Source organism: Pomacea canaliculata, linkage group LG1 (assembly GCF_003073045.1).
Source record: "Pomacea canaliculata isolate SZHN2017 linkage group LG1, ASM307304v1, whole genome shotgun sequence".
Classification (NCBI taxonomy): domain Eukaryota; kingdom Metazoa; phylum Mollusca; class Gastropoda; order Architaenioglossa; family Ampullariidae; genus Pomacea; species Pomacea canaliculata.
This window is the reverse complement of record NC_037590.1, coordinates 3,648,724-3,663,399: the sequence shown is the minus strand read 5'-3', so window position 1 is coordinate 3,663,399 and position 14,676 is coordinate 3,648,724. Positions and strand designations below refer to the sequence as shown.

The 14,676-nt window shown below is 38.2% G+C and overlaps 1 protein-coding gene across 1 annotated transcript; it reads right to left on the bottom strand.

The window, feature by feature from the left end:
- Positions 1-427: 427 nt before the first annotated feature.
- LOC112557452 (methionine aminopeptidase 1-like) lies at positions 428-11,012 on the bottom strand. The gene is made up of 13 exons (XM_025227321.1): positions 10,856-11,012; positions 8,749-8,800; positions 8,261-8,343; positions 7,798-7,858; positions 7,593-7,684; positions 6,922-7,005; positions 6,282-6,349; positions 5,940-6,010; positions 5,442-5,573; positions 5,084-5,189; positions 3,065-3,102; positions 2,731-2,796; positions 428-1,969 (listed from the first exon to the last, which is right to left on the bottom strand). Exons 1-13 carry the CDS (start codon positions 10,970-10,972, stop codon positions 1,803-1,805), a joined length of 1,137 nt encoding a protein of 378 aa, XP_025083106.1. The 5' UTR covers positions 10,973-11,012; the 3' UTR covers positions 428-1,802.
- Positions 11,013-14,676: the final 3,664 nt, after the last annotated feature.

The following is a 14,676-nucleotide window of genomic DNA, read 5'->3' as shown; positions in this document are numbered from 1 at the left end:
AACTGTTCCAAGCAACTGTTCCTTTGATACCAAAGTCTCAAAATTCACCTTGCAACCGTTTAAAATTGAAACAGCTGGCATAATAAGCAAAGACTGCGTACATTCCACATAAACATTGCAATTAAAAAAAACAACCTTGTAATACCAGTCTGCATGTCTATTCAAGATGCACTGAAAAAATTTCTTGAGTGTGTACTTAATGTTTTCTTTGGCTTTACTTTGAAAATCACTCCACAGGCCTATACCAGACTAACGCTGTTGTATTTTGGGGTTGGGAAGTTGGCTTATGCTTTAAAGATACAAAGAAAGAAGACAAGTGTTCATGAGCACTTCCTAGGATTCAATGCTTTAGTCTCAGCACAGCACAGTTGTACCCTGTTTAGTGTGGAACTGCAATCTGTGAGAAATTCCAACACAAAATAGGGTGTCTCTCTCACTCAATGTTTTAATTGTTCTTGCACAGATACACAAGATGCATGCAAACTCACACATAAAATACAATGATAAAAAGGGGGGGAAAGGCAGGCCTTCTCAACTACTGTTAAAGAACAGCATTTAAAAGATCCGGTCTAAATCCTGGACCTCCAATTTTCACTATTGGCAAAAGATGCAAAATTGGACTACATTGGTGTCGACAGAGGAGAGAAAGTAATGGAAGATACAAGAGAAGAACCTTCCACTTCTGATGCTGTAGCTACAGACCAGAGGTAAAGCTGCCCTGGGAATAGCTACTAAACAAGGTCTTTAGGCACACACCCGTCTCAGATGCTAGGTGAGTTGAGTTGGAGGGGAGGTAATTGCCTCTAGTCAATAGCTTCAGCCAGTGACACTGAAGATATATCAACACTACTGTGACAAGCTATTTGGCAAGGCAAGGTAGTGTTGCACCTTTTGTGTGTCAAAGAGCTCCTCCATAAAATACAAACTCAACTATGTCTTATTCCATGCATTTCATTTTTACTCTACACAGTCTCAAGCAGAGCATTTTGCCCTGCAGATTAATATAAAACATCTGCTAAATGTATTAGCGAGCAAGAAGGATGAGATTTTATTTAAGTACTATGTGTATCCTGATATAGCATGCAGGAATGATGTTTGTATGCTGAGTGGTCAAAAGAAAATCTAAAGGATTATAGTTTAGAAGTTATTCGGAAAAGTTTCACATGAAAGTATACCCTGCCAGATGCATCCCACATAACTGGCCAACCAGTCGGTCAAGCATTGCACTGAGTCCACCTCCTGATAGAGTAGTAATCTATCAAAACTCTTTGATTTCTGGCTTGCCAGTTTCTGTACAGCATTCCTATCTATATCAGTAGATATTTATAACAGACTTTACTGAAGGCCACCTCTAGTCAAAAGGAATAACATCTTATATCCCAGCAAGGGAAAAAGAGTTTAGTTCATTAAACAGACACATGCTTAGACAACTGCCTCCTTCCAGTCCATCGCCTAGAAGTGAAAAATGAGATGGAAAAAAAAACAAGATGAGAAAATAAAGTCCATTTAAAGCTCTTGCAAAATAAATTTACAAGATTGAAAACCCCTCCCCCATCATACAATCCTGAAATGAGACAATAGCTTACATAACAACTGATTGAATATAAACAAGACTGAGCAATCATTTTAAAACCACAGATGACCTCTCAAAAATTGCCTCTAATGCAACATGGCCACTCACAGTAAGTACTATGTTTTTTGCCAAAACTCAGTTACATTATAAAGGCAAAACATCTGATCACACAAGCTTCAGGTGTGGAGTCCTGTAAGTTTCAAATCTGCAAAATACAGAATCTAGCAAATCACAGAGCATCCATGAAGTGGGGCTGCGCACTGCCGTCTAGGCGTCGTGTAAGAACTTCACAGCCTGTATCTGTCACCAGAAGTGTGTGCTCAAACTGTGCTGACCGTCGCCCATCTTGAGTCACAGCTGTCCAATTATCAGGCCACATCTCATCTCGCCATGTTCCTGTTTTGATACAAATAGTGAAATCACATTATTAATATTTTTTACCTGTAGTAAAACAATTTACACTTTAAACCTGCGGTTCTCAAACGGTGGGGCGCGACGTGCTTACAAGGGGGGCGTGAAGGTGATCATTTTTTAAGAGTTTCTTATACCGGTATTAGTGAAATTAGCTTACATTGCTGGCTAAGGGGGGCGCGCGGACGTACCTTTGTTTGTCACACGTAAAAGGTTGAGAACCGCTGCTTTAAACCTGTGATCATTATGACTCAACATGTACTTTATTCGATATTTTTGATATTTTAACTGAAGTGAGGTGGAGTGGGGAATTTACACCAAGCCAGCAACTATATCATGGCAAGGCAACCAGCCCTGTAAACAGATGCCACATGCAGAGAAAGAACAGAATGCCTGAGATTAAACCTCATCCCAGCAAAACCAACTATAACTGCACTGGTGACAGGCGCTAACCACAGCACCACTGGGCCACCTTAAATTGAAGTGCAATGGAATATGATATAGCTCTATACAAACTAGTTGTATAAATCTGCTCTCTCAAAAACAGTGAACAATCCTATAAAGTAGCATTCAAACTCATCAATGTTCTACACACAAAAAGCTGCATAAGTTAAAGCAAATCTGAATGCGAGTTGTTGGTGTATATCACTAGATGTCAGTCTTTAGCCAGCAACGCAAACGATGACATGCTTAATATAATACAAAATATTTTTTCTTCTTTTGCAAACTCTTTCTTCCACACTTACCTTCTGAAATCATTGGCTCTATTGTAAATGTGTGACCAGGTTTCATTACTCCAATGGCTTTGTTCTCTGTAAATATTTAAATAAAAAAGACCTGATTATATTTTTCTTTTAAAAAAATAGAAGTACTGGAAAGATAAAAGTGAAATATTATGGAGGCTTTACTTACAAAATAGGTCACATATTTTGACAGCGCAAGAACAGATTTGTTACAGTGTAATTGCCTAAAGCTGCAAGGTGTGATCTGGCATGACAAAAGATGGCTCAAAAAGGTCACTATTTGACTATGTACACTTCCCATGCATAAAAAACTACTGAAAATCAAAACTGCTCTTACTTCCATAGTGAGGTACACTTGGTGCAGTGTGAAACAGTCTGGAAAAGAACAAATTGCAACAGATTTTGTAAGAACAGATTCTCATTTGAGTAAAAGTATTCTTGAAAGTTTTTACTATTTCTAAACTTGTCGACTACATTTACAAAACAGAAAACAATTGTGGAGAAATGATGATTACAAACCACTACACCAACAACACTTTGACAACTCAAAAGCATTTTTAATACACATCATCCATTATTCAATCATGCAGACAGTTTTTGTACAGTGTCACAAACCTGCTGCAAGGTGTTTTTTTAAAATTTTTTTTTTAGTTAGGAAAGGTGATTGGAGGGGCCGGTATTTGTTTAATTAAGTTGTGTTGATAGGTTGTTTGGTTGAAAGAACAAATTAAAGAGTGTGGCAGTGTTTTGGATGTGTGTGGTGTGACTGGTTTTTTTTTCTCCTTGATGGGAGCGGGGAGAAGGAACAGTTTCCTCTGTCAGTGCCTCCAGAGCGGACGGTTTTTGTTTTGTAACCAGTCTTGAACGGACTTGGTGTTGTAGACCTGGGTATAAATCCTGACCAGATTTGTATTGCATTGTACAAGTCCTGAACAGACTTGGAAGTTACCAGATTTGTTTGTATCTTTGTATAACATTGAACCTGTTGAGGTGAGTGTGTATCTTTGTTGATTTTTCAGTGATTGTGTATTTCTGATGATTTTTGGTGAGCCTGTATTTAATGTTGAAGAATGGGGAAATTTCTGATGAGTGTGATATATTTGCGTATATTTTATGAATATGGTTTAAAATAGTGAAGAGTTGAACTTGCATTTGTCTAAAGATTGGTTTTGTTTTTTTCTCTCCAGGTTTTTTTTTGGATTTCTTTTGTGTTTTTCTCCTCTGTTTGTTGATATTCTTCATATCCGCCTGGGGTTGCCAGTGGAAACTTCGTATTAAATACCAGAGGATACTTTGTGCTACTTCGTGTGGATTTTCTGCTGTTTCAAGTGGAGACTTCGTGGGGAATGGAATAGTGGGAAGGAACATTGAATATTTTTGAGACATTGGAAGAAACGTGTGTTCGAACTGTGGGTTGGGAAATTTGGACTTGTTTTGGGTTTCTTTTAAATTTCAAATTATATTATTTTTAAAATTTTAATTGTTGTCTGTGTTTTGATTTTATTTATTTTCCTCGTCTGAAAGGCATTGTAGAGTGCAGGTGACATACATTTAATGCAATATTTCAACAACTGTACCTACAAATCTACAGCGGAGACAATGATAATTTACACTTAATTTTTCATAAGAAATTTTAAACTGTAAACTATTTCCTTCAGCAGGAAGCTTCTTGTTTGTTTTCTTGAAATAAATTTACATCTAAATGCAAATAAGTGAAGAAATTTTGAAGGAAAACGAGAGATGATGGATGACTCTCCTTAACATCAAAATCTCATCACACTACAAATAATAGAACCATAAACCATACTTCAATATTTTATCAGAAAGAGTTATAAAACTATAATGGAAAGAAATGAAACAAAAACAAACCATGAAGAAAGTTCCTTCCATTTTCTTTCACAATATATTTTATGGTACATATTTATGCTCTACTTACTGAAGTTGAGGCACCTATTAATACATTACTCTTGAAATATGTTGATTCTAAAACAAACAATAATTTTTGAAGTACCTAGTTTTCCTTCCAGTAGTTGCTCGTCCCATGCTCAACAGGAAAGTAAAAGAGTATTTATAGAGTTCTACTCTGAAGCAAAACTGCCCTGTACTACACTTTGTTGTCTGCCAGAATTTACTTCCTTGCCAAATTATCTAGCTTGACAATGTCTAGCCCAAGAACAATTTTAGTAACAGGCAGACTAGAATTGAGCATACTTATCGGTGGATACTATTGCACACTCACTGGTGGATATTATGGCCAAAACAATATCAGGCATACTTACAAGTGGATACTTTGGTCATAACAGAATCAAGGGTATAAGGGTGCTTTTTACTTATAGTCACAACAGAACATACTTACTGGTGGATACCATGGCCACAATAGCTTCTCACCACAGAGTAGCCATGTGCCTGGGCATGTTTCTGAATTATGTTTCCCATCTCTCGATAGCGCACACCTGGTTTTACTGTAAAAGTCAAAAATGAAAAGAGATGCACAGGCAAATGTTGAGCGACATGCTTTTGAGACCTCTGTTTTTGCTTGAAATCTCAACAGATCATGCGACAAAGTGACAAAAAGGTATGCAACAAATTTTATTTTGATCCGCATAAACAACAAGGAGGAATAAATAATTACTTTAAGTTAATAATGTTTTTGATGAATGATTCGGTTCTTACTTTACCATGTGAGTAATTAATCAGATTTTAATATGACTTGCCTTCATCTATGGCCAATTTAAGACATTCATATGTGGTTTTGACAAGCCGTTTACTAGCTTCATCTACTTCACCCACAAAGAAGGTTTCATTCAAATCACCATGAAACCCCTGGTGATATGCAGTAATGTCAACTGAAAGTAAATACAAGATGCACACATCTTAAATTAGAACATTTTTGTGTCACAATACTGTTTTGTAACAGCATTAATTATAATTTATCTTTCATACTAATGGTCTAGCATACAAAATTCCTCAGTATTCTACAGTCAATTTGTATTCCTAGCATCAACAACCTTTTGTCAGTCTTCTTCAAACAGTATACAGACACACTTGTGAAAAACAATGGCAAGGTTTAACCTAAAACCAGAGTATGGTTTTGATTATTTAATTTTTGATACACAACTGATGATGTTCATATGCTTATTCTGATTTTTGGGATAACTGAACCTTTTCAAAAAACTGAAAAACGTTATATTCTAAAAAAATATGACGGTTACTGTTTATGATATCTCCATTCTGTAGAGGCCTCATGTCAGGAATCCCATGGCAAATGACTTCATTGATAGACCTACACACATGCACACACAGTTATTTCTTAATCTTTTCTCATTATTTATAACTCCTTGCTTTTTCTCCAAATTCAAAAATAAACCACAAATATGTACATTATGATAAATATACATTTTTTAGTAACAATGAAAAACAGCGGTCAGCTAAAACAAAGCTAATGACTTTGCTTTTATTTTCTAAAATTTTTTTTGTAAATTATTTGAAGTTAACATTTATGTTGTGCTTATTGGCAAACAGTAAAGGAGAATATAAAGAAATGATAAACTTACGTGCAGCATGATTTAGGGAACTGATAATAATTTAAGGGTGATGGGTAGCACTCTCTGTCTATCGTAGCCTGTGAACATAAAGTGCATGTGCATGCACACACATAATATTTAAAATCTCACATAAAGTGACTTTACAGAAACTGTGATAATCTGATCTATTTATAAACTAAAGAAAATCAAAATTAGTTTTCAGATACGACCATCATCTATGACTTTTGTAAAATCTCTTACTCAGATCCCACTCCTAGCATTCCCAATAACATTACATAATCAGGCTTCTGCTGTGGTGGATAACGCACTTATTGGATGATGGCTGATGCATGCAGATGACACAGTCCTGCCTTCTGCTCAGAGTTTGGAGAGGCAATACACTCTTACTATAAAGATATGGAACCAACATAATGAAGCTTTTAAGACATTTTACAACCTACTGGCAGGCTGGTAATAATAATTTCATGCTACTTTGTCCCTTTCAACTGCTGCATATCATAGACATCACCTACACTGGAACACACAATTGTACAAATTTCTGAGATGTCTGTTAGATGAACATCCATTAAAGTAACATCTCTAGAACAGAACAAAAATACTTTTGTATCTTTCCAAAGAAACCAAGACTAGTGGTAGCAGAGTGACTTGCCTCATGTACAAGTCTGTCAATTTCATCCGTGGTCACTCCTGCTGCTAGGGCATTGGCAGCACAGTCCAGAATCTCCCTAGCAAGCTGAATGTAACATGTTGACCAAATTAAAAGAAGAAAAGAAAGAGTAAAATCATTCCATGTGTTAACAAATCATTCTTGTTTCTTCATTATTACTCTTTATTTTATAAACTTGTGGGTGAAAACTGAGTGTGCCTGAATTAATGCAAATAGTAATAAAAACTTGAGCATCCAGTATAGCCACACAATATATACATGTACCAAAGTATCTGCTAAGTTAAACTGTAAAAATGCAATGAAGTTAAAAACATAAAACTTCTACAAAGTTCTTTTTTAAAAAAATCTGTATTTTGGAAGCTGACATTATGTGGCCTCCAGATCAAAATTTATACAGTTCTGTATGCTCATAAAAGCCATGAATATGACTAAAATGATTATAAACAGCACTTGTTATCATGTATTCTTCAAAAAACATCAGGGAGATTATTAGATGAATGCAGAATTTCAATAACATTCACACAAAAAAAGAGTTAGAGTACCTTTGTTAGGCAAAGGCAACTTAAGAAAATTATTTTTTCACACTTGGTTTAAAAGAGGTAGAAAAAAAATGTCATGAAAGAGAAGATAACACAAAGCAGTACAGAGTTTACCTTGCATACAACTCTCATGCCTTCTTGTTCTTCATCATCCAACTGCTTGATGTTTGTTGAGCCTCGTAATTGACGTTCACTGACAGGGACACCTGCAGTAGAAGTAGAAGAAAAAAAAAAAAAGAAATAGGTAGTCAGCTGTGAAACTAGGTTCTTAAACATAGACCAGTGGTTTAAAGGTTGAATTTTTCTATATTTCACATACCTTCAGCATGGTCAGCATAATCAGGTCGAGGGATATAGTCTGGCACTGTCCTTTTTGGTGTCTGATATGATAAATTAAAAACAAAAAAAAACTAAAGAAATAAGCAACTCCTTACACAAGTTACTATTCATTCACTTAACTATCATACTAATGCAGATGAAAATAAAAATGATGTATCAAGACAAGACACAGCCGTAAAAATGATCAAAACAAGAGACACTCATGAAAACTAATGATGCAAAAAAAAAAAAAAAAGCTTATGGCCTTAGCTTCTAATATCAAAGACTCTTAAAAGAAAAAAAAAAGGACAATAAACTCTTTGCATGATTATAGCATGCTCTAAAACACAACAACCAGTGTGACAGAATTTCTTTTAATGTCTTTTTTTCTGAATTTCCAAAAAAATAAGTATCACACATGTCTTTATCAATTTTGAATTGTTATTCTGTTTAAACAGCATTACCACAGGGTAGGGTCGCAACTCGCCAGTATAGTGGAAACCAGGCCAAGGATTGTAGCCATTTTTCTTGTCATCTTGGGTCTCTTCTGCAATATTGAATAATTTAAATATTTTCCTGATTATTTGGTTCAAGATGGAAGATAAAAGCTTTGAACAGCAACCTCTCTTTAAGTGGTAGAATTGTATGTCAATATGTATTCATTCAAAGAAATTAAGCATTTCATAAAAAAATTTAAACCAATTCATTCAATAACTTAATTCTATTTTACTAGATTCTACAAAAATAGCTGAAATCACTTGCTCACAAGAAAATATAAACAGTTCAGATTTTGCTTCATAATCTATTTCATAGAGAAAAGACTCAATGATTATTATTGGCTAGTAAAAATTACTTAAGTAAAATCTCTATTAAATATTTAAAACTAGCATCTAACATTTTGAATTATTTCCATAATAATGAATCATGTGAAACAAAATTTACAACTTCTTACTTGCTTTCTTGTGAATCTGTTTGTGTTCATTCCAAGACCCTTTGAAACATGTCTGAAAAGAAAATGTATGCACTTTTAAAAATACAGCAACACATCTGCAATAATGGGTGATATAAAACTGATGGCAATCTTCTGAAGTCTGTTATTTGTACAAACTTCATATAGGCTCTGCAACTGGGCAGTCTTAAGAAAGTTTCTTGTAGGCAGCTTCTACATGCCTGAAGTTCTAGGTAATTAATTGAAAAGACAACTAGCAAAGTTAAGTATCTTTTTTGTTATGGGAAGAAAGGCAAACACTTTTGACGGAATGACCAACAGTGACAGATACTCAAATCTGCATTACAGCTGGTGGACAGGGAAATTTTTCCATCTACAAGCCAAGGCAAGCCTCAAATCAGTGACCTTTTTCCAACAAAACACTAGGCTCGGGAGCCTCCCAGAAAAAAAATTATGTGGATATGGGGAGCTTTGTACAAAAAAATTATTAAGATGCAGAACATGCAGATAGCCAAACAGAATCTACTTAAGGCAGAAATTTTTGCTCTTTGGGAAAATTCCCCTCCAGACATCATATAGTACCATAGTTTGTGGTATCTGATGGACACTGTATCTAAACAGCTTCTTCATGAGGCCTGAAGAAAATAACATTACAATTTTTGTATTGCAGCCAAATTCCAACTCTGTTCTGACTGATAAAGCCAGCCATTTATTACACAATTACTAAGTAACATTATTCTTGCCCTATTATCATAAGAACATGCAATTGGTGCTTAACTCCCAAACATCTAAAGGAAGTGGCAAGTGAAATGGGAAGTTGTGTTTAAATGATTTCAGTTCAGGGTGCTAAACAATCATTTACTTGCAATTGCATCTTAAACACAGCACTGGGTCAGTACAAGGAAACCATCACTTTTTATTATCAAAATCCATCTGGCCTAAGTGTTCACTTTCATTGTCACAAAGACACATAAGTGTGGTAGTAAAAACACTGATATGGATCTGTGTATTATACAATTCTGAACCCAAGTACAACAAGGAAGTGCTAAGTTGTAAAGTCTGGCATGACAGAGAATGCCTTTCTTGTCAATTAGTATTTTTTTTACATAATGATCTAAAGTTTTTCTATGCAAAAAAAAGTACCCCAAAATCTTCCTGATCTGGCACTCAGCTGTGTTTTAGATACAATTGTAAGTAAATAGTTTGTGTGAAACCCAAAACTGAGTGAAAATGATTCTGACTGTATTTATTATTTTGTGGTGGTGTTGGCTTAGATACCAGAGGGGATGGTGGGGATTGATGGGTGAAAAATGGGGCTACACCCAACCTGCTACCAGGCAGACCTCAGCAGCACAACCAGTGCTGTTTTCCAATATGGCTAGGTACCCATATCACAATAACCCGTCCAGCGAGCATAAAAGAACAGTCAGCAGAAAGAGAGAGAGAGAAAAGCAAGTCCTCCACCGCTAGTGGAAATTATCATCTCAATCAGCAGCCTGGCTGAGGACTTCAGAATGTTTGCCTTGTTAAGGGGCGATTGCACAGGTAGATGCATGGGGCCAGCAAGGGTCTCTATAGTAAAAGTATCAACATCGTATGGCTATGGCGTTAAACACTCGAGTAAGTGTGCAAGAGCGCGTGACGTGTGGTAGCTTATCCTGCTACAATTTGTCCAACTTTCCTTTTCTACAGATATTCCACTGCAACTGAGTTAAAAAGTTACAGCAATCTTCACATAAATGTATCTAATATATCTATGATCAGGCCATAGAATTAAATGTTTGTGCTATGGGATACCACAACGCGTATACGGTCTCTGAAGAAAGGTAGACCTTTCATCATATTCACTCGGCTTACAAAGCGCTCATGATGTTACTCAGTAATTAATTTTACTTCAACAAAGTATTTCGGAAAAAAATTTAGCCACGTCCGGGGAAAGTAAATATATTTTGTTAATGATGATATTAGATTACACATACTAGCAAAGTCCACAAGGAGATACTACTACTAGTAGTAGTAGGGTCTAGTGTAGAAGCAGAAATCAAAAAATGTAATGATTCTATTCAAAAATGCCCCCTAAAGACTATTACATCGTCGTGAAACTTTTAACCTGTGAGCAAAAGTAGGATCCTTGGATGCCTAGTTTGACACAGGTTGGACACTGAAGCTTTGCTTCACTGGTGCAACCTGGGGTTTCACAAACTTTAGCGAGGACAGCCGCCGCCATCTTCCCTGAACAACAAGAAACGCGAAAGTGACTTCCCTTGCGAAGCGCAGATAACTATTCCGCTCTGTGTGCGTGTGTAAAAGTGACTTCCCTTGCAAAGATAACTTCCGTGTGTTTGAAAGTGATATTTTTTGGCCATTCATTCAATGCACAAAAATATGGATTTTTTCCTGAAAGTATTACATATAAAATATGAATCTGTATCAGAATCTAATATGTTAGATATTTAAAGTGGTACGTTATGCAGTTAATAAGGTCTAAATGCTTGTTGTAAAGCTTTTAGGCTTTAGCATCACCAATACAGTGAAGGTTGGCTGCCCAGAGTTCATTTCTCGTCTCGGGCACGCTGTTCTTTCTCTGCACGTGACATCTGTTTACAGAGCTGGCTGCCTGCCGTAATATAGCCTCAGTTGCTGACACGGCGTAAAACACCAAATCCCCCCCCCCCAGGCTTTAGCACAGAGCACGAACTAATATATCCCTGGACCACTGGCAGACGATTTTTTTTCCCAGTTAACTGCTAAAACGAGGCATTAGACGACATAGCTTCCGGTTTATTCACATTCTTTGTTTAGGCTCGCCGAGACTAACAGCGGATCACTTCTCAAGAGAAATATGAAAGTGAAACGGTTTCCAACCGAACATACAGTCAGGGTTGGGACCGACTATTGAATGTATTCTCCACAAAATAGAGAGAAAAATAAGGGAGAAAAAGATTAACAGCGGAAATAACACAAACACAAAGGCAACTAAATTTTAAAACTTTATTTTATAGCTTTTTTTCTATCTGTCTTTATATCTCTATATCTTTGCTCATAAGGGATATAATATTCAACATTTTCAGTTTATTCTAAATCATCTAAATTCTAAAAGTACATCTGTGTTTGGGTGCAGTATTCGTATTTTACAAATGGGCAACAACCCACACCTGTAACACAGAGCCCAGTCACCATCTACATCCACGGTCCTTGTTTGTCTGTTGGTGAGCACAAGGTGAAGGACATTGCACATTCAGTCTCGTGCGCACTTCTTATCTCCAAGTGAAGATTTCAAAAATGGGTGGACACGTGCTGATCATCTTTGGTTGGCCTAACGGACATAATTTGGGACATGTAAATGATACATTTTTGAGAAAACGGCTGCAACGGATCTGCAGCGTTGACTTCTTGAAGCACCAGTCTGTCGCAGTTTCACTTCAAGCAGAGCAGTCTCCTCTGACCAACGGGATCAGTGTGATGACTGGGTGTCACCCCAGCTTGTAGAAGGAGGAGGAAGCATAGCCTCGCGGACTGGGACAGGGCCCTCAGAAGAGACCTATGTCATGTCAGTCTGGATAGACACAGAGGTGGACGGACGTTTTGCGACAGCTGCCGAGTAGGAAATAGAGCTTGAAGTAGAAGGTGCTCCTGAGGAGCCACTCACTACACGACGGCGAGCATCGGCGTATGAGACGCCAGAGGCCGCGCGTACGCGTTGAATGGCTGCCTCTTCTTTCCCGAAAGTAGCGGGCTTGGGACTTGTAGAAGCTATAGCCCCATGACCATAACGCTGACAGTTGAAGCAGCGCAACGGTGAAGGTATGTACATAGAGACTTTGATCAGCAAATACCCAACCTCAAGGAAGTCAGGTATTTTGGGAAAACAAGTTAAGAAAAGTGTATTTGTAGATATAGATTTCCCGTCCTTCTTCAAGATGACTCTGCACCTCTCTGACCCCCTGGGATGCCAGTTCTGACATTCCAGCCAACGGCGAGGAGTTACCTTTATGGGTCGATCGACGAACTGTTTTCCGTCCCATCGGCGCAGGGCTTCAGACGCTTTCTGATTTGCAGACTGGACGAGAAACTGTCCTGAGCGCAGACGTTTTACAGTAGAAAAGTTCGGAGATATATTTTAAAAACCTTTTGCTATTGCGAATGGGGAGAGGGACGAGAGCGGCCGAGCCGAATCCGCACCCTCCACTACAAGAAAATGGGACCAGACCCCTTCAACTTTCTTTCCGACGCAAACTTTCACCTCATCTTTGCTATCTGCAGATTCCTCCTCTCTGTTGCGTTTTCCTAGGTTAAAAAAAATTTTTTGGGGGGTGCCATGATATAAAGTATTTAGTTCGTTCCTTACGCGTCCCACCCACCATGGAGTCCAACAAGGGGATGGGACCGAGCGGTACCACTTAGGCATTTGCAGCATGATCGCACCTGGGATACATAAGGAATATACTGTGGCCTTCTCAGTATGAAGACCAGATTGACCCCAGCCGCAGCCTTCTAGCCAAGCTAGGGCAATACACGACCAGCTGCTTGGTTGGTGTGGGTCGTCTATGAGAAGTCCGGACCAAAGCGGTGTGTTGGTATGATTGGCCGCAACTCATCAGGGACCTCAACCTCCAGGATCCCATCCTCCCGGGACACGGGTCACCCTGCACGGCAAACGCAAGGGGCCTAAAGAAGGCCGCAGAGAAAAATGACATCAAAAGAAGGGCATGGTGGGAAACAAGAAGACAGGAGAAAGACCCGTGTACAGAAGAAAGGAACGATAAAACTGTAGTAACTGTATGTCAGGGAGATGTTTGATTAGAAGAATATAGATGGAAGGGTCAGGTAAGGGAGAAAAAAGAAAAGCACAAGAAAAAAGGGGTGGGCCAGCTTAGTCACCCAGCCAGTGTTCCCAGGCCAGGTTCTACCTATTAGGCGAACTAGGCAACTGCCTAGGGCGCAGCGACCGAGGGGGGCGGAAAAAATGGCCTGCTGTTTTTTTTGTTTTTTTTTTTTAAGATGAATAATTTTAGGGAAAAATATCATTTTCACAAAATGATATTAGCAGGACACTTTTCCTCTGCTTGTAGACTGACCACCACGCTAGTTTCTCAGTACATGTATGACAGGAAAACCCCATTATCGCATTATCCCAGGGCGCACCTGCAGTGACCACAGCTAACCAGCAGGCAAGTAGAGGGTGGATGGGGCGGTAGAGGGGCGGGGAAGGGTGCTGAGAGGGGCGGCGTTGGTGGAAGACAAAGGTGAAAGGCACCTTTTCCTCAGCTTGTAGGTTGATTCACCACCGAGTTTCTCCGTTCATGTAGTACAGGAAAACCCATTATTACAGGGCGCACTTGAAGTGACCAGCTAACCAGCGGGGAAGAAGGGGGCGGAGAATAGACAGCGGAGGGGCGGGTTGGTGGATGGGACTCAGTGGGGACCCCTACGATGGAGTGGACCACATTCCACTAATACCAAGCTCACCTTTCTTTCTTCTATCCTACTTTAGAAGAGGTTCCACACTTATGCATTGAAAACACTGCAGCTGACATCAGGGACAACAACACTGACTTGAGTTTGCTACGCGAGTTTCTCTGTGGTTATGACAACAGTTTTATGCTCAGTATTGTTTACACTTACGAACTTTCAACCCGAAGGAACTTACCTAATGTCACCAACGCGTTCTTAGTTAATAAGAGTATTAAAGTCTTTAGCAGACAAACATCAAGGTAGAGCCATTTGAAGTTTATAGCATATCTATTTACTGACACTGATGGCCTATAGTCTTGTACTTACTGTTGTGACTCATGGTCGTGAATATTTAACTTTCTTATTAATTATTAAATTTTTGTTCGATTGGTGTATTACGCTTTAGTTGTCAAATTGTAATGTTTATTTTTATTATCTAAGAGTGCATCTGTTTGTCTACAGTTTGAACGGATAGCT

Excerpts from the sequence above, each read along its gene's own strand:
- LOC112557452 (XM_025227321.1), bottom strand. The coding sequence starts at position 10,972 with ATGGCGGCGGCTGTCCTCGCTAAAGTTTGTGAAACCCCAGGTTGCACC. Across the intron at positions 6,011-6,281 it reads TTCCCTAAATCATGCTGCAC|GTCTATCAATGAAGTCATTT; the intron begins GTAAGTTTATCA and ends GCATGTGTGTAG. Across the intron at positions 2,797-3,064 it reads AAGTGTACCTCACTATGGAA|AGAACAAAGCCATTGGAGTA; the intron begins GTAAGAGCAGTT and ends AAATATTTACAG.